This window comes from Watersipora subatra, chromosome 8 (genome assembly GCF_963576615.1).
Source record: "Watersipora subatra chromosome 8, tzWatSuba1.1, whole genome shotgun sequence".
NCBI classification, from domain to species: domain Eukaryota; kingdom Metazoa; phylum Bryozoa; class Gymnolaemata; order Cheilostomatida; family Watersiporidae; genus Watersipora; species Watersipora subatra.
In genome coordinates, this window is record NC_088715.1 from 51,595,036 (window position 1) to 51,617,667 (window position 22,632).

Here is a 22,632-nt window from a genome sequence, read left to right on the forward strand (position 1 = left end):
AGTAAATATGGAAAATTCTGTTATGCATATCAAATCTAAATCTACACACAATATCAGCACTGAATTTGCATTGCGATCTTATTCTATTTTGAAAATGTTTAGTTTGTGCACTTTAGCTTAGCTTGTGTGATTTCATTTGATTATTACTGCTTCAGGTACTAGAGAAGATGTTAACGGATTGTAAGCAATACTAATATTTACTAGTAGAAAGTAATTTTTTATTCTATAAGTCAAACAATTAAAATACACAACTAACAAAATTCTAAACAATAATATTAATGACAAAAGGATAAAATAGCCAATAAAGGTTACATCCTTACTTGAACGGTCGTCCATGTCTCAGTCGAATGCCCAGTCTTGTATGGCTGGAGTATCGACAGTCAAACTAAAGTCATGGCAGTTCTTAGATATAGAGGCTCGGCAGCTGAGATAGTGATGTAGAATAGGTTCAGCTGATGATGGAGAAGGAGGCTCCATAGTAGGAAAAATATAGAGGCTCCACAGGTAGAGGAAGGAGAGAGGGAGGCACCTCAGGCAGAGGAAAGTGCCTCAGCAGGCAGGAGAAAAGAGAGAATTTCATTGGAACTGTTCTGTTTTAGAGATGTCTCTGTTAGCCTGTGAAAAGATGTTTTGGCACTCAGGTTCAATTCTATATGCTGTAGAGAGTTTGCAATTGACTGAACTTGTCGTAAGTACGTCATGAGAGTTTACCGATTAGAAATGATGACTAACCCCAATTGTTTTGATCATATCTGATAAAGGTATAAATTCTTTTTATTGGCTTTATGTCCCATCAATAATGTTTCTCTCCTCATGGGTTACTTCCGCTGGAGGGTTATAATTGGCTTGTAGACGGGTACATGATGACTGTCTTTTTTGATGATCTTCTGATGTACTAGGTGTTTTCTGTTCATTGTAATATTGCATATTTCCCCAGTGGTTAGGCGTTTTTCTATTATGATATGGGCTTTTGCTAACACTTCTATACAACAGTATAATCTGGCTATTTGTAATGCTGTCTTTGCTCATAGCATGTATCCAATTTTTTCCTCCTGTAAAACCTTGTTATTAGAATGTGCCTTCTATCCATCACGTTTTCTAACTGACACAATACGTTTGTTGACCCGTGACAAGCTATTTGATCACTATTTAATTTGCTCTAAGTATTTTTCAACTAAAAAAGTTTATCTAATTAAATGACAATACTCTACACATAAAAACTGAGCCTTTTTGAAAGAAACAGAAATCACTCAATCCATTTGTTCTTCTTTCTGCTAAAAATCATTGTCTCTTGAATTTGGCAAGCTTTAGAGATATTATTATCAGAAGACACATAAAATGTGTGTTAGTGAGGTAAATGAGAACGCTTTAGTAAAAAATGGTAGGCCTGAAGAGTATTGAGGGAGAAACTGATTAGGCCTTCACCAGTTTTACTTTTCTTTACTAGAAGGGCGCAGAAAAGACGAGGTTAATCGAAGCAAATTTTGTGTATACGGAGAACTTGCTATTGTGTGAATGTAGGTTTTTGCAATAGAATATGGAACACTTTGTAAAGGTTGCATTGCATATATTATACTGTTAATTTAAACACAATGTATTTGACATTTTTTACCATTATTAATAGCTATTTTTTAATTAACTTATTGTTTTACTACATTTTATTTTTCAGTTTTTGAAAATTATTTGTCCGTAATATATAGCAGAGTTGTTTTGAAATCATTCATACCTGCTGGTTTTATTAATCTTTGCCACTAATATGTTTTATTTATGTGTCGAGATGTAATTTTTTAAAGCTCCAGCAGATCATGAAGTTTCCAACTTCTGCAGATGATCAAGAAATATATTTTGTTAAAATTACTCCCGGTTGGACAGGTTTTCGTTTTCAGATTTTACTCAATCAGTGCTCTATCTGTTATATGATTAGCATTTCTCTCTGACATAAACATTTATCTAGAAAGCAACAGAAAAAAACTACAAGTTACATTTTAATTTCTTTTATGAATTCTGTCAACCAGTCTTCTCTCTTGCTTCTTCTTCTCCCAATTTGTATATAGGCTAGCCTATATCCTCTTCCTCCGTTCTCTTCTTTCTCTCACATGTATTCTATGTAGGAGATGTTTTTACTTACATGTAGATAGTTTGGTCATTTCATGGTTGTCTTCTCTCGACGTACTTTTTTCTTGTTAGTTGCCTACTCAATGAAAATACTATAATTCCCATCCTAAATTTTTAATCAATTAGCGCTATCAAATATCTGTTGAAAATGATTTATCTCAAACCCTCACTTGTATAAGAACATTTGTAGTAATTAACTTGGCTAAACTTTCAGGTGAAATGACTTCTAATAATGTTTTTGATGCGTTTTGAATCTATTCATTAAAATTTACAAATGATATGAACAAGACTGATCCAAAGAAGTGGAATGCCTGGATAGCCTTACCTTGTACACTGTTGTACTACACTAACTACAGCATGCTATCACTGTAAAAACTGCACAATTCTGCAGTCATAACATCAAGTATAGCTAAATAGATGTATGGTTTTTACCAAGGGAACTAAGGGTATTTATTACTACATCATGTACAGTATGTGAGAATAAGCTTGTAAGAACCAGGGTGAAACAGTTAGTGAAAGACACTTTAAGACAATATATAGCCTGTACGAAAGTCAAAGTAATATTTTGTGTTAAGGTTAAGTTTTACTAAAAGACAAAGGTAAATTTTACACCTTCAAGTATTGCATATTTGTCATACAAGTTGCAATGAGTTGTAACATATGAATTGTAGATTTATATGAAAAAGTATAACAGGAAAAGTGGTTTATTTTTGTTTTGATAATTAGAATTCAATAATGCTGTCGATATAGTACATGGGTGTATAATATAGGAGTTACACTTGGCTGCTTTAGTAGAGTTTTGTAGTAATTGTGTGTTATGTTCGAGTTTACGTTATATGTATATCAATTATCTGCATTTTTAGAAATTTTGCATGCTACAAATACCTCGTACAAATAAAAACAGATAAAAAGCAATTAAGCAGGAGTAGTAGCCTATAAAAGTCTTTGGAGCTGACAACCTTTAAGCAAGAGATTCCTACTTTCAAAAAGAGTACGAGTAGATTTAGAAATTGTTTATTGGGAGCAGGCTTGATTGCTTCATTACATATTATGAGATTTTACTAAGGTTAAACATATGAGTGTAGAGTTCTTTAAAAATCTTCATGTTTAAGGTTGACTTCAAAGCTTGTTTGAGCAAATAACGTACCAATTATTTGCACGAGTAGCTGTAATTTATTCGGCCATAATTATTGCTGCTTTTAATAAAGATCATTAATTATGAAATATAGGGGCCTATGTAATAATAATATATTATATATATTAATATATATAATTGTATATGTATAATTATATAATATAATTATATAATATATAAATAATTTAATTATAATTATTAGTATATAATTAGTTATATAATTATCTTAATTAATAATTATATATAATTAATATATAAGTATTATAATATATATATATTATATATAATTTTATTATATATAATATATATATTATTTATTACAATATTGTATCATATTATATTATTAATATATTTATTTCATAAATAATAGTCTTTATTAAAAGCAGCAATAATTATGGGCCGATAGATTACAGCTACTCGTGCAAATAATTGGTCAAGTTTAAAGTCAAGCGTAAACATGAAGATATTTAAAGCTATTATGTAATATGTGGGCATGTCAACAAATAATAATTTGACATTTAGAGCTATTTGATGCCAACTACACATGCACGTTTGCTCCCATTGTAAAATTCTTTGAATTAATTGAGCACATACAAATCTAAAGTTCTCTTCATAGGCAAGCAGTGCTTATAGCTATCTTATTTTAGCTTTTACACGAATCATCTATATTGAAAGTCTTGTGTGAATTGTTTCTACTTTTGTGCTGTAACTTGTATGTTAAAAACCAATAGTCAGAGTAGTTAACATTTTGGTGGCCTAGCTTTCTGGGTGCTAATGAGTAAGTGTGGAGCTAAGGCTAGTTTGTAAAAATGTCAATATTTGAAGTAAAAATAGTTTTAAGATTTTTGTAACAGTATTTTGGTGCCTCAAGTGCAGCTATGTAACAGTATTTTGGTGCCTCAAGTATAGCTATGTTACAGTATTTTGGTGCCTCAAGTACAGCTATGTAACAGTATTTTGGTGCCTCAAGTACAGCTATGTTACAGTATTTTGGTGCCTCAAGTACAGCTATGTAACAGTATTTTGGTGCCTCAAGTACAGCTATGTAACAGTATTTTGGTGCCTCAAGTACAGCTATGTAACAGTATTTTGGTGCCTCAAGTACAGCTATGTAACAGTATTTTGGTGCCTCAAGTACAGCTATGTTACAGTATTTTGGTGCCTCAAGTACAGCTATGTAACAGTATTTTGGTGCCTCAAGTAGAGCTATGTAACAGTATTTTGGTGTTTCAAGTAGAGCTATGTAACAGTATTTTAGTGCTTCAAGTAGAGCTATGTAACAGTATTTTGGTGCCTCAAGTACAGCTATGTAACAGTATTTTGGTGCCTCAAGTACAGCTATGTAACAGTATTTTGGTGCCTCAAGTACAGCTATGTAACAGTATTTTGGTGCCTCAAGTGCAGCTATGTAACAGTATTTTGGTGCCTCAAGTAGAGCTATGTAACAGTATTTTGGTGCCTCAAGTACAGCTATGTAACAGTATTTTGGTGCCTCAAGTGCAGCTATGTAACAGTATTTTGGTGCCTCAAGTACAGCTATGTAACAGTATTTTGGTGCCTCAAGTACAGCTATGTAACAGTATTTTGGTGCCTCAAGTACAGCTATGTAACAGCATTTTGGTGCCTCAAGTACAGCTATGTAACAGTATTTTGGTGCCTCAAGTAGAGCTATGTAACAGTATTTTGGTGCCTCAAATACAGCTATGTTACAGTATTTTGGTGCCTCAAGTACAGCTATGTAACAGTATTTTGGTGCATCAAGTAGAGCTATGTAACAGTATGTTGGTGCCTCAAGTACAGCTATGTAACAGTATTTTGGTGCCTCAAGTACAGCTATGTAACAGTATTTTGGTGCCTCAAGTATAGCTATGTAACAGTATTTTGGTGCCTCAAGTACAGCTATGTTACAGTATTTTGGTGCCTCAAGTACAGCTATGTAACAGTATTTTGGTGCATCAAGTACAGCTATGTTACAGTATTTTGGTGCCTCAAGTATAGCTATGTAAAATTTTTTCAAAGTACTTTGAAAAAGTGGTTCTATACACCAAGCTTTCCAACTATTGTAAACAGTATGAAATACATTTTTCAGTCAATTCTTCAAAGTTCTTTGACGATGGTAAATTAGATTTTCATGCAATTTGAAAGTATGTTATGGAACTGCAAGATATACTTTGAATAGCTTACAAAAGATGTTGTTCAAAAATCAGTCAAACTTAATAATGCAAAACTCGAGTTTGAGAAGGAGCTGAACTCAGTTGGTATTTGGGTAAAAAATGCTAGCTGATCCCATGATTTCAAAGGACAAACGTAGCAGAAATCTTGAGCAGCCTATCAACAGCGCCATTAAACAGAACGCCAACACATATGATGCTTTGATTGGATAGTTCTCTTAGGGCTCACACTGTATATAAAGTCCTGACTACATTATTCATTCATCAGTTGTATACGGGTATCGATAGTACCTTTACTAAAGCACAAACAGCACACTATGAAGACAGAACTCTCAATGGAATTCTTGTTAGCAACAGCTATGCTTTTTTTGGCAGCATCGACTACAGAAGCAGGTGTGTAACTTAATTTTTCCAGTGTTGAACAATCTTCTGTTACAACATACTTTGTGATACTATAGTTCTTTATAAATTACATACTCTTTTTTTCCTGTCTTGTAGCTCCAGCTAAGAACAGTGAGACATCCTTGACAAGGTCAAAAAGATTCTTTATTGAAAGTGGAGAGTGTCCATTTAAGGTGAGTAGCTCAACAGCTATAGCATTTCGAATGAGCTCAGTGATATTATTAAAAAAATGTATGATACCAAATCAGAAAATCTATGATCTCAGCTAACATAATTGATAACCGCTTGTAACAAACAAAAATGAGGAGATATATGTTTCAACTTGTAGTTGTGAGTGAAATCATGATTTCATTTAATGTAAAAATATGAAAAAACTTCTAAACCGTACTTGAAATTAACACATGCAAATTTTGGAAATTGTTCTTATTGTAGGTACTTTGCATACACCCAAGTCAGTGTGACCAAGAGGCAGGAGAACTCTGTATGATTTGGTACTGCGGAACTCATTGCACTGTACCAGAAGGAGATCCAGCTGATGTGCCTGTTCTTCAGGATAGTGACTACCAGTGTCTCAACTGGCATAATCCTGAGTAAGTCTGGAATATACAAAGGTTATCTGAATTGTAGTTTTACCCAACTGATGAAGGATGGTCAGTTTTTCTTATGATATAAATAAAAGTTTCTTATTATAAATTAACTTCTACTTTACATAATCTGCCACATTATTATACCAAAAATAGGTGTTTTACTAACAAAAGTACATAGGCTACGCATGAATTAATGGGATGTGAAAAAAGAATGTAGCTTTACAACATTTTGTATTGTTATAGATGTCGACCAATATTAAGAGAAAGAAGGAAGCAAGAACGAGAAGAAAGACAAAGAGAAAGGCAAGAAAGAAGAAGAGAAAGACAAGAAGCCAGAAGAAATTAATGTAGACCCTCCATCAATTTTCCAGTGTTCAACAGTATTTGATTTTTATCAGCCAATCAACTCGCCAATAAGAGTATCTATTTAATCATTTTCTAAGTTATTTAAACTAGTTTACATAAAGGCTGAATTAGATTATTTATCTTGGTGTATTTATTGCATTTACTATTATGCATTATAATTTATTTTTTTCAAAATTTTTTGATTAGCAAACAAGAAAGCTGAGTTAAAATAATAATTTTACTATATTCATTGCACATATTGTTATTATATATGTTGTATTATTACACTGTTAAGCTATTTATTAAGAAACTTATTGTTTTTCCTACATTTTATTTTCCAGTTTTGGAAAATTTTGTGACCGTAATATAGGCCTATAACAAAGTTGTTTTGACAGCATTCCTTCTTGCTGGCTGTATTACTCTTTGCCACTAATATATTTTTATTTACGTGTCAAGGTGTACTTTTTTAAAGCTTCAGCAGATCATGAAGCCTCAACTTCTGCAGTGGATCAATAAATATATTTGGATAAAATTACGCCCAGTTGGACAGGTTATTGCTTTCAGAATTTACTCAATCATTCCTCTAGCTGCTATCTGATTAGCATTTCTCTCTGACATAAATATTAATGTAGGAAGAATCAGAAAGCCACTGTAAGTCAAATGTTAATTTCTTTTATGAATTCTGCCAACCATTCCTCTCTCTTACATCTTTCTCAGCCAATTTTCATATAGTCTATTTCCTCTTCTTCGGGTCTTTTTTCCAACTCATTTGCACTCAATGTATAATTTGTTTTCACTTACACCATTTGGTCATTTTATACCTGTCTACTGTCCACCTAACTTTTCTTGCTAGTTGCCTACGCAATAAAAATTGTTAAATTCCCACCCATTAATTTTTGTCAACTAACTCTATCATCTATCAGTTATCCGTTGAAAATGGTTGATTTCAAACATTCACTTGCATAGGAACATTTGTAGCAATTCACTTAACCAAGCTACTAGTAAAATGGCTTCTAAAAATTTTATTGCTTTAGGCATCAATATAGCTGTTTGAATCTCTTGGATATCAATTACAAATACTATAAACAATACTGATTCTAGGCTGACCAAATATATGGATTGCCTTGGATATACACCTTGGAATTACAACATGTTTTCTTTGTAAAAAAGGTGGTCATTCTTGTAGGCATAATATCAAGTAAGTTTTTACTGAAATGATTTCTAATATCAAAATTACAAATGATATAAATAAGACTAGATTTAAAGAGACAAAACGTCTGGATGATGTTAATGGATGACTTTTATCCCTTATATTCTTTTGGACAACAGCAGCTTTCACTGTAAAAAAACTGCACAATCCTGTAGTCATAACGTCAGGCATAGATAAATAGATGTATGTTTTTACCAAGGAAATTAAGGGTATTTAGTACTACATCATAAATGTGAAAATATGTGTGTAGGAACCAGGGTATTTTAAAGACAGTATTTCAAATATTTTGCCTGTATGAAAGTCAAAGTTATATTTTTGTGTTAATGTTAAGTTTTACTAAAAGACTAAGGTAAGTTTTACATCTTCAAATATTGCATATTTGTCATACAAGTTGCAATGAGTTGTAACATATGAATTGTAGATTTATATGAAAAAGTCTGATTGGAAAAGTGGTTTATTTTAGTTTTGATAACTGGAATTCGATAGTGCTGTCAATATAGTACATGGGTGTATAATATAGGAGTTACACGTGGCTGCTTTAGTAGAGTTTTGTAGTAATTGTGTGTTATGTTCGAGTTTACATCAAATGTATATCAATTATCTGCATTTCTAGAACTTTCGCATGCTACAAATACCTTGTACAAAAAGAACAGATAAAAAGCAATTAAGAAGAGTATAAAAGTATTTGGAGCTGACAATTTTTAAGCAAGAGATTCTTAGTTTCAAAAAGAAATGCTTAATGGTTACAGTTATAAAACATTGAGGATCGGCTGTAAAAAAAAGCTTGCACCAATTAGCAAGCCAAGAAAAGAGAATTTGTTTTGCTAAAATCTAGTAAAACAGTGCGCAGAAACACATAGGTTTTGACAAAAGTCTGCAATTCCTAGTTTATCGGCGATTTCCGTGCTTTTAAGAAATAAAGAACGGATTGTGATAGAAAGGCCAGCTTACCATAAAATGACTATGATAGCGTTTGCAGCAAGCAACAAAGTATGAACGTTATGGATGTGGTGAATGGAGCCTGCAGCATGAAAAAAGACATATCAAAATCATGGTGAACCTTTGGAGAAGCTAATGATGGCTAAAATGAAGCAATGAGCCTGAAAAAAATTTTGATTTTGTTTGCAAAACTTGTGGTCATATAGCATGAGATTATGACTATGCAGATACCTTTAGAAAAACAAAACAAAGAAGAAAAAGTTAACATACATCGGTAAGAAAATATAGGATCAATGGTTTATTAAAACTGTTGGTTATCAACCAATTGGGTCGATTACACATTACTCTTTCTCCCTGGTTAGTCAAAATGGAACAACTGAACTGCCGACAGTTGAGCAACATATCGTCTTAGCCCAAGTTGAGATGACATGTTGCTTTTATCTTTTAGATTTTGTTTTTCTTTTACAGTTTTTAGATTTTATTTATCAGCAAAAATCAACTAAATTCAAATTGAAATAAATTCTTTTTTTTGAGATATAAACCAATATGCTACAAAATACGGGTTTTCTATGAGAATCAGTTAAAAAAATAAAACAGCTATTTCTCCGTAATAATCTTTTTTTAATTCCAGCCCTACTTATGCACTGTTCAGTATCTCTAATGCAGCATAAATAGTAAAATCATTGCTTAATAAGATGGTTTGCAAGAAATACGTAAAACTACGCAGGCAATAAGGTAACTTTGGCACAGCAGGTTCGGGTGTCTATTTTAAGTCTCCTGTTGTAAAAAAGAGGATTTGAGGTGTTATTTTTCCCAACAAATATCTGGCACAGCAGTTAAGTTGATCTAAATACAACTATATTAGTAAATGATGGGAAGAGGTATGAAGGAAAAATATTTAGACTACTAAACAAAAAAAAAACAGAATCGGCAAATTTAGAAAGGTTTGGTAGAGAACAATAGAAAAATATAGGCCTACATGTAATTTCTAAAAAGATGGAGCAGGTTCTATTAGCTCGATTTAGCTTGTCTGTTTAATTTTATTATGAACACAAGTTCATGTCTCACACCGCAGGTTAAGAATAGAGTTAAGATATTACGTTCATCTTGCTAAACAGTGTTCAAGTTTAACTGTTTAACTCTTTCACATCCATGTACAAATTTAGCTATCGGCCTAGCGCCAGTCATTTTACCGAAAATTGCCGATATTGCTTTGTGACATGTACACAATGTTTTTTCAATTTCAAACTTTATCTAGAATGTTTTTGTTACATATTTTATTTTGCCAGAATTTTAGCCAGCATTGCTATGCAAAAAATTCAATGTATCTATACTTAAAGTGATGATAAAGCTATGTGAAGCTACAATCGCTACGAAACTAAAACAATCCTCCACAATGTTCCTTACTCTTACAAAACTATTACTTTCACCACTATCAGAGTCAGTGCTGCTACTTTAATTATCTGTATAATCACGAAAATCTGAATCTGAATTGGCTATAATGTCATCAACATAAGTAGTTATTTGCTTTCTTACTCGTGTAGTACTTAACAAAACATACACAAAAAATGTTCGCTTTTAGGTTGGAAATTCTCAAACAAAAATTTAGAATTGCTTTCTTTGTTTTAGGCTAATTTTATAGAGATCTTAAGACAACACTGTTGATATCATAAAATTCCTAAAGACTGTGGGTTATGTTGTCGATGAATAATAAAATTAAGTTACTACGCAATTGCTGGGAAAGTCGCAAAAATGTGTCTACGTCACTCGATCATAGAAAACCCATAAATGCGTCTATGGCAGAGAAAGAGTTAATTTTAGCAAAATTTACTTTATGATTGATGCGTCCATTTGTAAACGAATAAAATGAGCACGGTTCATTCATAGTTAGTTGCAATCAGACTCTAGCTTTGGTTATGCATAGCCGATTAGATGAACCATGGCCAAAGCTAATTATTTAAAGCCTTTTAGAGGATTATGGTTCTTTTAGCATAGTTACAACGCGGCAGCGCTCTTGGAATAAGTAGACATAGTTACTGAAAATAAATAAAAGTTTAAACAAAGTTATTTCATGCAAAATAATTGCCAGGATGCGCAAAACCGTGATAGAAAGTCATGGGGGATAAATCTTAGGAATTTCATAGCAGATAACAGAGAGTAGTAAATCCTCATTCACAAAATATTACCAGACAATGAGAAATACTAGACATGAGTATAATGCGACTAGGTCACAAAAAGAATGCTACAACAGCAAGTTTATTATTAAATTCTTAAAATCTTTAATGGGAATTATTAGGCAAAGAACTGCCAAAACTTATTTTGGAAATATATATATATATATATATATATATATAATTGAGCTTTGACCAAGTTTACTGAATTAACGCTAACCATTAAAGCCAACTGTGGTTCACTAGCAATGAATTGTTAGTCAGTCCCACTCTCTCACACCAAAGACAAAAAGATCTCACAAAGTTGAAGTGTTTTATAAACGTATTTATTTTTGATTTGGAAATAAAGCAAAGGTTTGGATATCTAGGTCAAGCTGAGTTAGAAAAGATTTGGTCATACTTCTGCAGACGAGATAGAGGAGACAAAATTTGATAAGGAATTAGTAACTTTTACAAACTCACCAAACAGTAAAAGTGACTCTGCAGAAATATTTATGATGACAACCTTCACTAGAGTTCTCACTGTACTGTCTGTACGGGGTTAAAGAACTGAGTCCAACTGATTCAGGTTCATATTGTTTATTTGGAACCCAAACCGTGAAAACTAAAATAAAGCGTAATATAATGACATAAAATACTTTGGTTTGTGTTTATAGAAGCTTATACCAGTAGGCAATTTGCAACAATTCCAAGCAATATAATATCAATAAAATATATAAGTTCTATAATATGCAAATGCTACAACAATTACATGAATGATTGCTAATAATATAAATTGCATACCTCTTTGGCCTTCTACCCAGGTAAGGTAGAAGGCAATAAAAAGACTTGATTACTTGTATGTCAAACTATGACTGTTGATAAAGCGAAAATATTAAAAAACTACATGCTGCCAACTAGCGGAGTAGCTCGTTATAAATAGGCATAGTACAAATCAGCAGAGTTTATATATACTGTTGGCTATAACATAAACAAAAATACAATTTATTGCAACATTGCATTGCAAGAGCTTTGAATATCCCTAACTTAGCTAAAGATAAACAAAAAAGATTAAAGTGGTCAATATGATTCATAGGCAGCATCAGTACAATCTACAAGCATAGGTTATATAAACAAGCATTACTAACTAAGCTATTATATTGTCGTTAATGCGATGGTGACCACATGGCTATTCCGTAGGCGCTAGGTCAGAGGTTCCCAACCTTTTTTGGCCTAGGTACCCATTGGGAGTCATATTGCAAATAATGTACCCCTTTGGAAAACACAGTTCAATCAAGGGTATAATTGGTCTAACTTCATTAATATGACATGTGTGCATTATTGAAATGTGTTACTTTAAACAGGTAAAGAAATGTGGTATGATATGAAATTTCTATTTATTAAAATAATGATAACTATGCGGCACAATTTTTATACATCGCAGTGTTTTGTTACTTTCCCACTTTGTTTTGGCCAGTCTAATGGGAAGGCTGTGCCTGCTTTGCATCAGTGATCTGTTTGATGTTCAGGTCAGTAACAGTTAATGAAACTCTGAGGTCGTCATCAACATTTAGTCGTGAGCGATATTTGCTTTTCATATACAGAAGTAAGGAAAACTCTTGCTCACTCTTATAACTACTAGGAAATATGAGCAACACTTTTAAAGCTACCTCTGAAAGCTTTGGGTAGGATGTTATCAATGAGCACCAGAACTTGCTAAGAACGCAATCTTCAAATCTATCATGTGCACCAGAGTCATTAAGGTCAAGCAACTCTTCTTGCATGTCACTATCAATATCAGCTACATTTAACTTAAATGGGTTTCTAGCCAACTTCAAATCTGTGTCATTTAAGTCAGGAAAATATTGTTGAAACTAGCAAGCCAGCTGAGAGAGGTGGTCTGCAACCAGATCTTTCATGAATGAAATTGAATCATGTGAAGGCAATACTTCTGACAAGCTATCAAACATATCAAATGATCCAGCATTGACTTACTCCACATCTCTAGTTTGATGATAAATGCTCTAAACTCGTCTGTAAAATCAATTATAGTGGTAGAGCTCCCTTGAAGGGATGTGTTGACAGTGTTTAATCTTAAGAAGATATCTCTCAGATATGCAGCTTTCCATTTCCATTCTGAAGTCCTTAACTTCTCACTGAATCTTGAAGCTTTCTCAGAAGTCTGTGTAGCAAAGAAAACTGCAATCTCATCAATTAGTCCCACAAATCGATTCAAGACATTGCCTTTAGAAAGCCATCTCATTTCTGTGTAGTAAAGGAGGTTTTCATGGTCTGGATCGCAATCATGACATAACTGACGAATCAACCTTGTGTTTAGGGCTGATGCTTGCCTAAGTTTGTCTGAATGGCAAAACTAGTTGGCTTTAAATGATACCAATAATAGCTCTATAGCAGTGGTTTCAGCAAAGTTATTAATAATTAGAGGCAAACACACTAAAAATTTGTTAAGCTTATAACTTGTATTGTACGGTATTTGTACCCCCTAGATTTCTAAAATGTACCCCTAGGGGTACTTGTACCCCAGGTTAGGAACCCCTGCGCTAGGTGAATAAGAGTTTGTTTACTACACTAGACAAAATATGAATCAATTCCTATGGCAAAAGATGAATCTTGGTTTTTAATCTTAAACATTAATAAAGCAATGGAAATCATACAGCAAGAAAATTGGTAACAGGTCATGAAAAGGTCCTGAAAAGTGAACTTAGGACGCTGCCGAAAATTGACAAAAACTTAAAGATAAACTTACAAAATTTTTTAGTAGATTTCATCAGAAAGTATCAGTATTTATTATCATTTGTGATTGTGTTTGATGTTTTTAGGTGATCTGATTGCCAGGATGTTTCAAGTTTAAACCTGAACTCTCTGAACTTGAGCTTAAACTATCTGTTAAAGCGCTCAGTATATTCTCTTAACTCTCACAGCACTCAGTGTATTCTCTTAACTCTCACAGCACTCAGTATATTCTCTTAACTCTCACAGCACACAGTATATTCTCTTAACTCTCACAGCACACAGTATACTCTCTTAACTCTCACAGCACTCAGTATATTCTCTTAACTCTCACAGCACACAGTATATTCTCTTAACTCTCACAGCACTCAGTATATTCTCTTAACTCTCACAGCACTCAGTATATTCTCTTAACTCTCACAGCACTCAGTATATTCTCTTAACTCTCACAGCACTCAGTATATTCTCTTAACTCTCACAGCACACAGTATATTCTCTTAACTCTCACAGCACACAGTATATTCTCTTAACTCTCACAGCACACAGTATATTCTCTTAACTCTCACAGCACACAGTATATTCTCTTAACTCTCACAGCACACAGTATATTCTCTTAACTCTCACATCACTCAGTATATTCTCTTAACTCTCACAGCACACAAATCGCTTTAATAAGAAACTTGCTAAGTGATTATTGTGAAGCCACTTCAGAGGCCATTTGTGTAAAATAATGATAACCAAATGACAATAATACAGCTAGAAACTCAGTAAGCCAAAACCACACTAAGCATACTGATTTCCAAGCTTCACTACAACATATAGGATTTATAGTTTAGACTTGATACAACGAATCACCCTATTTTATGTAGGCCTTCAAGTATGGAGCTAGCTGAAACATGTGTCAAACCAAGATATGCAAAGTCATTGTTACAGATTTTAAACCAATTTGTTCAGGTATCTCTAGAGAAATCAGAAATTGGCGTCCAATGGTGTTTTGAAATTCTTAAAAGTGTCAACTAAGGATTGGTGTTACATGTCTACTACTACTACTACATGTCAGTTACTACGCTCTTTGTATTCTGTGTGTAGAAGTGTGGTTCTGTTGGCTGATCTCTATGCACAGACTAGTGATCTTTTCTAGTTGGTAGTCAAATATAGCAGCTAATATCGGTCGGCTTCAGTTACTCTGTTTTAGTCTTTATAGTGCATATTTATTTATGTCAAAGTTAGTACAAAAGCACTAGTTGGGAATTTGAGGTAAGGACTTTGTTTTGGTTAAACAAAGTCTGCAGATGGCAGGTGACACGCTCAAGCTACGTGAACAACTTATTGACTGAACAATCATTTGATGGAGGCAGACAAACTAAGGAATGATGACTTTCCTTTGAAATATTGGCTTGGATTTCTATTGAATGAAGTTTGTTTATGTTTTTCTTTGTGTTAGCCAATATGTTCAGTATATAGCCAGATCAATATTATTATTTTCCAAGAAACCAAATTACTTGTGCCAAAAACTTTCTCGTCTATACTAATGTCGGTTACAACCAGACAAAAAGTTTTTAGTAAAGTAGACTTCAGCTTTTATGATGCTGGAGTTTAGAAACTACGGATGAAAGAATTACTATCTCATTAAGATTAGTACAAGAGCTGTTTTTCGGCAGCATAGACATGCTCAGTTGGCATGCTCTATGTTTTTGTTTGATAGGGGAGAATGTAAGGGCAAAGCAAAATGACTTGTGAGTGGTTTATTTGACAATGGCCAGAACTACAGCTAATTATTCAAGCTAACAGAGGGCTTGACTGCTTCCTTATTTCTAATATTAGGTACAGCTTGGTACAGCTACAACAGTTGAAACATTTTTGTGTGAATGGAAATTTTCCCCACAAAGTTTCTAAGCTGTAAAAGTTTCTAAATATAGCAACAAAGGTCAGACAACTCTTGTAATGGTAACTTAATATCGCGGAAATTTACGTTCAAGAGTTACAATCCTAATCAAAATTAATATTTTAGGGCCAAAATAATGTATCTGAGACATATTTTGAAAATAGGTTATTACTGATATTTATACCAAGTACGATGTTATTTTTGAGTGTTTTAGCTGCAATCAGGTTTTGCCGATTTTAATCTAAAAATCAACTAGCAGTCATCTAAACGACATAAACAATCTTACATCGTAGAAAACCATTTGTACTTTCTAATAAAATCTGCTAGATATTGATGTGATCACATCTTCAGTTAGCATTTTTGTCATTTTCTCCCTGTCCAAAGCGGTTGATAAAACATTTATAGACCATATTTCAGTGCTATTTTAGGTATTAGTATGTTTTACCAATTATGATTATTTTTGGAATTTGCGGTGAGTTGATAGCCAAGATGTTTCAAGAATAAAAATCAATAAAACTTGATCGTGACTAAAACAACCAGATCAAGCAAAAGTGTGATTATGACGCCACTAGTTGCAAAGAAACTAGTGGCGACATAATCTTGTTAATTACCTATTAATATATTTTATATTGCATTCTAGTATACTATAATCTATTATATTATTATGTTTGAGGAAGTGGAGTGAAAGCGTTTATTTTAAGCAAAGATTTATTAGAGCGTTTACAGAACGCAAATATAGGTTTGCATAAATGCGTTTCTGGTAAAAGAACCTTCCGCTTCTTCCAAGCCAGCAGCTAATAGGGCAGTTACCAGTTAGTGTAAGTTTAAGCCTGCAGCTGATAGGGCAGTTGTAAGTTAGTGTTAGTGTAAGCGAGCAGCTGGTAGGATAGTTGCAAGTTAGTGTTAGTGTAAGCGAGCAGCTGATAGGGTAGTTGCAAGTTAGTGTAAATGTAAGCGAGCAGCTGATAGGGTAGTTGCAAGTTAGTGTAATTGTAAGCGAGCAGCTGATAGGGTAGTTGCAAGTTAGTGTAAATGTAAGCGAGCAGCTGATAGGGTAGTTGTAAGTTAGTGTAAATGTAAGCCAGTAGCTGGTAAGGTAGTTGCAAGTTAGTGTGATTGTAAGTGAGCAGCTGATAGGGTAATTGCAAGTTAGTGTAAATGTAAGCTAGCAGCTGATAGGGTAGTTGCAAGTTAGTGTTAGTGTAAGTGAGCAGCTGATAGGGCAGTTGCAATTTAGTGTAAATGCAAGCGAGCAGCTGATAGGGTAGTTGCAAGTTAGTGTAAATGTAAGCGAGCAGCTGATAGGGCAGTTGCAAGTTAGTGTTAATGAGGATCCAGTTAAGGTGAGGCCATAGGTAATAACAAAATCAGTCAATTACCTTCATATGCCCTTGTCACCACAGTTGTACTGAAACTATAGCTAAGAAAATACCACATAGTTTGATTCATGTTTATAACATCCTTTTTGCCCTAGAAGGGTTTCTTGTAGGGAAAATACAAGCTGTTTGTTCTGTGTTTTTGCTCTTTATTATCAGCCCACGCATGAAGCTTCTCTGCATCCTTGCTCACCTTTCTAAATAATTGATGCACATAATCTACCATGGCTGAACCATCAAAAATTGTTACATTGTTACTAGTTACTGCTTCTAAAATCACAGACCACAGGCTATGATAGTTAAAATCTTTTGTCATCTTCTCTACCAACTACCTTTTTGGTTTAAATTTATGCTGGTTTAACAATTTACTTTAAATATGTAAAGAAATTAGTCAATGTCTTGCTAACTTAAAAAAAATGCAAAGTTTTTAATTTTCAAAATTGAAAGGCTGCAGTTTCATTTATTGCATGCAAAAGACGACAGCTGCCTTCATCTTGTCCCTGATCTAGCTGATTGTCCTCGGCAGATGGACGAGTTCCGGAAGTCACCACATGCCCACAACCAGACATGTCAAACAAATACTTGTAGCTGCTATTGCTTTGCACTTGGCTGACCATCGATGTGAAGGTAAAAACAGAATGGTTAGAAGCATTTACCTAAACCCTATTTGTAAACAAGTTACTCGGTTATTGTACCAATGTACAAAACAAAATGATTATAGTTGTTGGTGATTTCTTCTTGTTAGCCTAATCCCTGCCAAGATCTTTACAAACTTACCCTGTTGGCCCTCTAAAAAGGAAAAACTAAATTTAACCTATTAATTTAATGACTACAGTACCTGTAGTATTATGAGTTTGTAACTTGTTATCACAACCGGCCTCTTTCATCTTATCACTTTCACTTGGTTTAGAGTTCATGATTACAGGAATTTTATGTTCAGTTAAGAGTACGCATGCTTTCAGTGTCAATTTACATTGATTCTTTTTCTTGCAAAAGCTTTACATAGGTCATTCATGCTAAAGAATTTACGAAAAAGGAGATTTATGCTATAGGGCATTTACTGTAATATCCTGCCCCTTTGTTACCAAAATAAACGGAGCATTCCCAGTTCATATGTTGATTATTTAATATTTTGACACTTATTCACAAAACTGGAATCTCAAAGAAGTTTTAGAAAGTGTTAAAAACAACTTTCATCGAAGTGTTTATAGTAAGATATATTTTTCATTATGATCTTGAATCTCAGCACATCAACATAGAATTCAAATATATAGATATGAAAGTTTAGCAAGTGCAGCTGTACAGGTCTTAATCAACACCGGTCTGTTGGTAAAGAGACAATGTAAATGTGCCCTTCACTTTCAGGGCATTCACTTCAAAGTTTGAGGGTATAAGAACTTTAGGGCTTTACGCTTAATAGCTCTATGCTATAGCTCAGAACTCATAGCTTTATATCTAGATTGTTGCCACCAGGTAGCTATAGCCCCATGATATTTAACACACTTGATATTTAGCTGCTAATTGCCATATCTATCAAAACATGACAGTTAATCATTTTATATATAACTCTAAAACAAATCTTTTTATGAAAATTTCTTATGAGGTCACCGAAATTGTCAAACAATGCGACATGGCTGTCCTGAGTTATTCACTTTAAGTACAGTACGCCCTCGGATTACACGATTACACGGTTATATGATTTTTTTGCCTTGCAATGCAGAACCCGCTGATTTTCTCCCTCTCCATTTCAAATATTTTCCGCCATACGAAATAAACAAAGATTTCTCTTGAAATCTAACATTGGCAGCCGATGTGCTGATTAAACCGGAATAAGAAATATGCCGAGATGCTATTGAAACCTGAAACCACTCTAACACTGAAACCTCTCTAACAATGAACGAAATCTCGATCTTGCTCAGCTCAACGCTATTTGTTATTAGTTATTGTGAATACGAAACTGGAAACAGATAAGGGATAAGGTTTTAGCAATGAAAAAGTTGAAGTTCAGTTTACTAAAATACATACTAAAACTTAGCTTTAAGTGTGTGTTTAGCAAGCTAAATTTATTTATGTTAAATCAAACATTCATTTTATATGCCTGCATCAGAAGGAAGAATTCTCTGAGGTATGTACTGCGCATATTACATTATAATGTTACATTTGATTGCAAATCATAACCACGAAATACACTAAAGTTGCTACTGGTAATTATAGTTACTAAAGTTAACATTCTATTTTGTTACTAATTATTAATATGTACAGAACATATATAACATTTTGAGGATTTTTACTAGAGGTGTTTGCGTTAGATATTTACTATTGGTGTCTATACACCTCTATATGAAATTTTCGGTTTACGATGCCAACTCTGAAAAAAATTAAAATCATATAGCAAAGGTCCCTTGCACTTAAAAACTAAAGTGTACACGAAGATAGATGCCCAGACTTATCTATTACACCTGGCTGTCATAACCCTTAGGCTACAAATGAAATGGGTTCATAATAACAGATGGCTTCCTCATACTGGTCAGTTCATGTTTGAATAGGGTATTTTCTGTTGTTTTGTGGTTGCAGAAGAAATAACAGCTTTGCTGTAATTGGCAGTGGCAGAACTACAAGTCGTAGCAAGGCCTACTCTAGACAACATAAACTAACATACCAATACCTGGCCATGCTACTAACATAACCTTATATGAAGAGAGTCAATAGTAAATTTTCAGCAAGTCATGAGAGTTATATAGAGCTATTCCTAATGTAAATATTAGGCACTGTGGGGCGGGTACACCTTAGCCTGTTATTCATTGCAAGAACAAAGCAAAATTCAGCTACAATTGCAAGTTTCATGCAGATCTCAAAAATCTGTTCTAGAGACAGTGAGGAGTATCAGACTCTCTTTATAAATTGATTTATTAAAAACCTGGCAGCATCTGAGGGCTAGCTTGATCCACGCTACAATCCAAAACTTTTTATTCTGATGTGGGTTCCCCAATAATTTACTCCAATCTGGAATAGTTAGAGTAAATTTTGTAGAAATTGCAATTTAATTGCATTATATGTTATTAACGTTTCATCTCTTGAAAAGCTACAAGTGGAATGTATTTGAGCTCTTGAGTTGTCGTAAAAGGCAATCTTAGATAAATTAAGACAATTTTTACTTGACGTTCTCATTAGCATTTATATTGTTTAGTATATTTGTGTTGTTATGTTAGCGTTGTATTATTTGTACTTTATGTTTTTTGTTATAAGCAATACATACTAAAGCAAAGACTCTTGTTATAAACTTCATAATCATTCTATTTAAGCAGTTTATTGTATTTAATTTCATATTTTGAATAGGATTAAGTTTCAACTGATGTTAGATTCTATGTAAAAATCCAAAAGCATGTAACAGGCAGTCTGTAGTTAGAGTAGTTAGAGTATTGAGATTTTCCACAATTCTGTCATTCCTATTTCGAAAGTGTGTCACTAAGCAAAACTAGTGTGCGCTGCTGCGTCCTGCAAAGTAGAATTCTACATAATAAAAAACAATACTTGCATTACCAGTAACATACAAATGCTTTTTGAAACACTTATCACATGATAACACAATGTGCACACAATTCCTAATTCGCATCATCCAGACAACATAGTGAATGTTATAAAATTTTGTGTTGAAGATCTTAAGACTATCGCTTAGCCGGCTGAGTATAGCATTATCATGGTTATGGCTGTAAACCAAGAAAGCTAACCTGAAGGCTAGTAACCACTGGCATGGCATGGCAGGTGCTGTTTACACTGCGGTATCTGTAATGTTTAGTTTATAATGGCATACTCATTGGTCTACAACTCTATATAATTCTACTGCCAGTCTTTGGGTTTTGGCAACAAGAAAAGCCTTTCATCTTTACTTTTGGCAAGTTTATTCTAATACAAAGGAAAGGCCTTGGTTTCTCCAAGCTTATAGCGTGATTATGCGGGTATCAAACAATAAGACTGTATATTTATTTGAGTCTGTGTCAAGTTCAAATTTTGCTTTATGTTGGCATATGAGTATTTACCAACTAAGTAATATTACTCCAGGCCTAAAATTATCTGCCGAAAAGCGAAAGCACCTGTGGAGCGCCAATGGTATGAGAGTTTAATCAAAGTAATTAAATAACCAACTCATTAAAATTAATACCATTAAAAAAAACTAGCCTTGGAGGTTTTTAAATTATTTCAAATAGCAACTCGTGAAAGTTTGTCCCAATTTTTACATTTGTAATTTTTTTACAACATATAACTCTTTTACTTAATACTAGTACTGCCTATTTGTAAGTGTAAGTATTTGTTAATACCAAAATCCTAAGGTAGATAATTCATGGTTGAAACTGAAACAATCAAACGATAAAACTTGCATTTTTAAATCTGCAATATTAGCTTTATTGCTGCATTTACCTTTTGCATTGGAAAGTATTAGATGTGTCACTAATGAAATTTAAAACCCGATAAAAATCACTTCAAATATTTCGCTTAATTTTACATTTAAAATTTATAAAGTTTAGTTATCTTTTTTATAACAAAGTTTTAAGTATTTGTAGCTTTTAAAAATTAATATTAGTTTGGCAGAAGTACTTAGTGTTTTCCAATCCATCGTTTTTTTTTGACGTCATCAAGTCATTTGCGCATGCGCTCATTCACGAAAAAGCCACCATTTCTGTAGAAAACGATCGTTTTTCTTTGATTTATTAGTACTTTTAAGTGTTGTTTTGATACTATAATAGAAAATTGCAAACAGAAACATCGTTTTCAAATTATCATTGCAAAAGCTTCGTGTTTCTGACGAAAAAATCGTCTATAAAGATGGCCGAAAATGATAAAATGACGTCATGAAAAAATGAAGGATAGTTTTTAAGATGTGATATTTTAGCAAACAACATTGTGTTTTAAACAAATAACTTTTTGAGGTAATTCTTCATTGAAAGCATAAATATTGTAATGCAGTGTGAATTCACCATTGAAAACGTCTGAAAGCCATTAGTAATTTATATGTGTTGTACTGTGATCCTTTTCGCAGTAGGTAGAACACAACTCCAATGTTGAAACCATTCCAGAATCTAAATAAATTTTTAATCAATCTCTCTAGAAATGAGTGAAACAAACTCTATAGCTATTTCAACAGTTTTGATCAAGTTGTAGATTAACAATTTAGCTGGAACTAATTTCTAGTTAGACAAAGTGTAAGTTATATGGAATATATAATAGCTATAGTTTGTTCTTTCAAGCTGGTAGTATATTTGCACAGCTTATTATCTATGTGAAAAGAAGCAGACGCAACAAGGAAAAGTTTTTTTTTAGCTTCATGGTAATGAAATTTCAAAAAAATGATTGAAAGCTTTTTAAGCCTAAACAACTACAGAAAATAAAAAAGTATAAACCTGGGCGGCCCGTGAAACATTTTTGAATCTGCTAGGTTTTAACTTAACCTAACCTTATATCTTAAACTGCGGTCACAATAACATTAAAATGCGTAAAATTTGAGATGTTTGCTTTATTGGATACACGAGTGAGACGAGACGTCAATGTAAACAGCAAAACTCTTTACGCT

The 22,632-nt window shown here is 33.3% G+C and overlaps 2 protein-coding genes and 1 long non-coding RNA gene across 3 annotated transcripts; 1 reads left to right on the forward strand and 2 right to left on the reverse strand.

The window, feature by feature from the left end:
- Window positions 1–5,694: 5,694 nt before the first annotated feature.
- LOC137401794 (uncharacterized) lies at window positions 5,695–7,290 on the forward strand. Its single transcript, XM_068088279.1, has 4 exons — window positions 5,695–5,814; window positions 5,920–5,996; window positions 6,256–6,413; window positions 6,654–7,290. The coding sequence occupies exons 1-4, from the start codon at window positions 5,739–5,741 to the stop codon at window positions 6,754–6,756; spliced, it is 414 nt and encodes a 137-aa protein (XP_067944380.1). The 5' UTR covers window positions 5,695–5,738; the 3' UTR covers window positions 6,757–7,290.
- On the reverse strand, window positions 6,281–11,987 carry LOC137401795 (uncharacterized). The gene is made up of 3 exons (XR_010979396.1): window positions 11,859–11,987; window positions 11,538–11,679; window positions 6,281–6,419 (listed from the first exon to the last, which is right to left on the reverse strand). It is a non-coding gene; the product is annotated as an uncharacterized lncRNA (long non-coding RNA).
- Window positions 11,988–12,532: 545 nt separating this feature from the next.
- Window positions 12,533–13,317, reverse strand: LOC137402686 (zinc finger BED domain-containing protein 5-like). Its single transcript, XM_068089192.1, has 2 exons — window positions 13,050–13,317; window positions 12,533–12,894 (listed from the first exon to the last, which is right to left on the reverse strand). The coding sequence occupies exons 1-2, from the start codon at window positions 13,315–13,317 to the stop codon at window positions 12,533–12,535; spliced, it is 630 nt and encodes a 209-aa protein (XP_067945293.1).
- Between the last annotated feature and the right edge of the window lie 9,315 nt (window positions 13,318–22,632).

Coding starts and splice junctions, on each gene's coding strand:
- LOC137401794 (XM_068088279.1), top strand. CDS start 5,739: ATGAAGACAGAACTCTCAATGGAATTCTTGTTAGCAACAGCTATGCTT. Junction 5,815..5,919: donor AGCATCGACTACAGAAGCAG/GTGTGTAACTTA, acceptor CCTGTCTTGTAG/CTCCAGCTAAGAACAGTGAG. Junction 6,414..6,653: donor CTCAACTGGCATAATCCTGA/GTAAGTCTGGAA, acceptor GTATTGTTATAG/ATGTCGACCAATATTAAGAG.
- LOC137402686 (XM_068089192.1), bottom strand. CDS start 13,317: ATGAGATGGCTTTCTAAAGGCAATGTCTTGAATCGATTTGTGGGACTA. Junction 12,895..13,049: donor CATCAAACTAGAGATGTGGA/GTAAGTCAATGC, acceptor TAAATGACACAG/ATTTGAAGTTGGCTAGAAAC.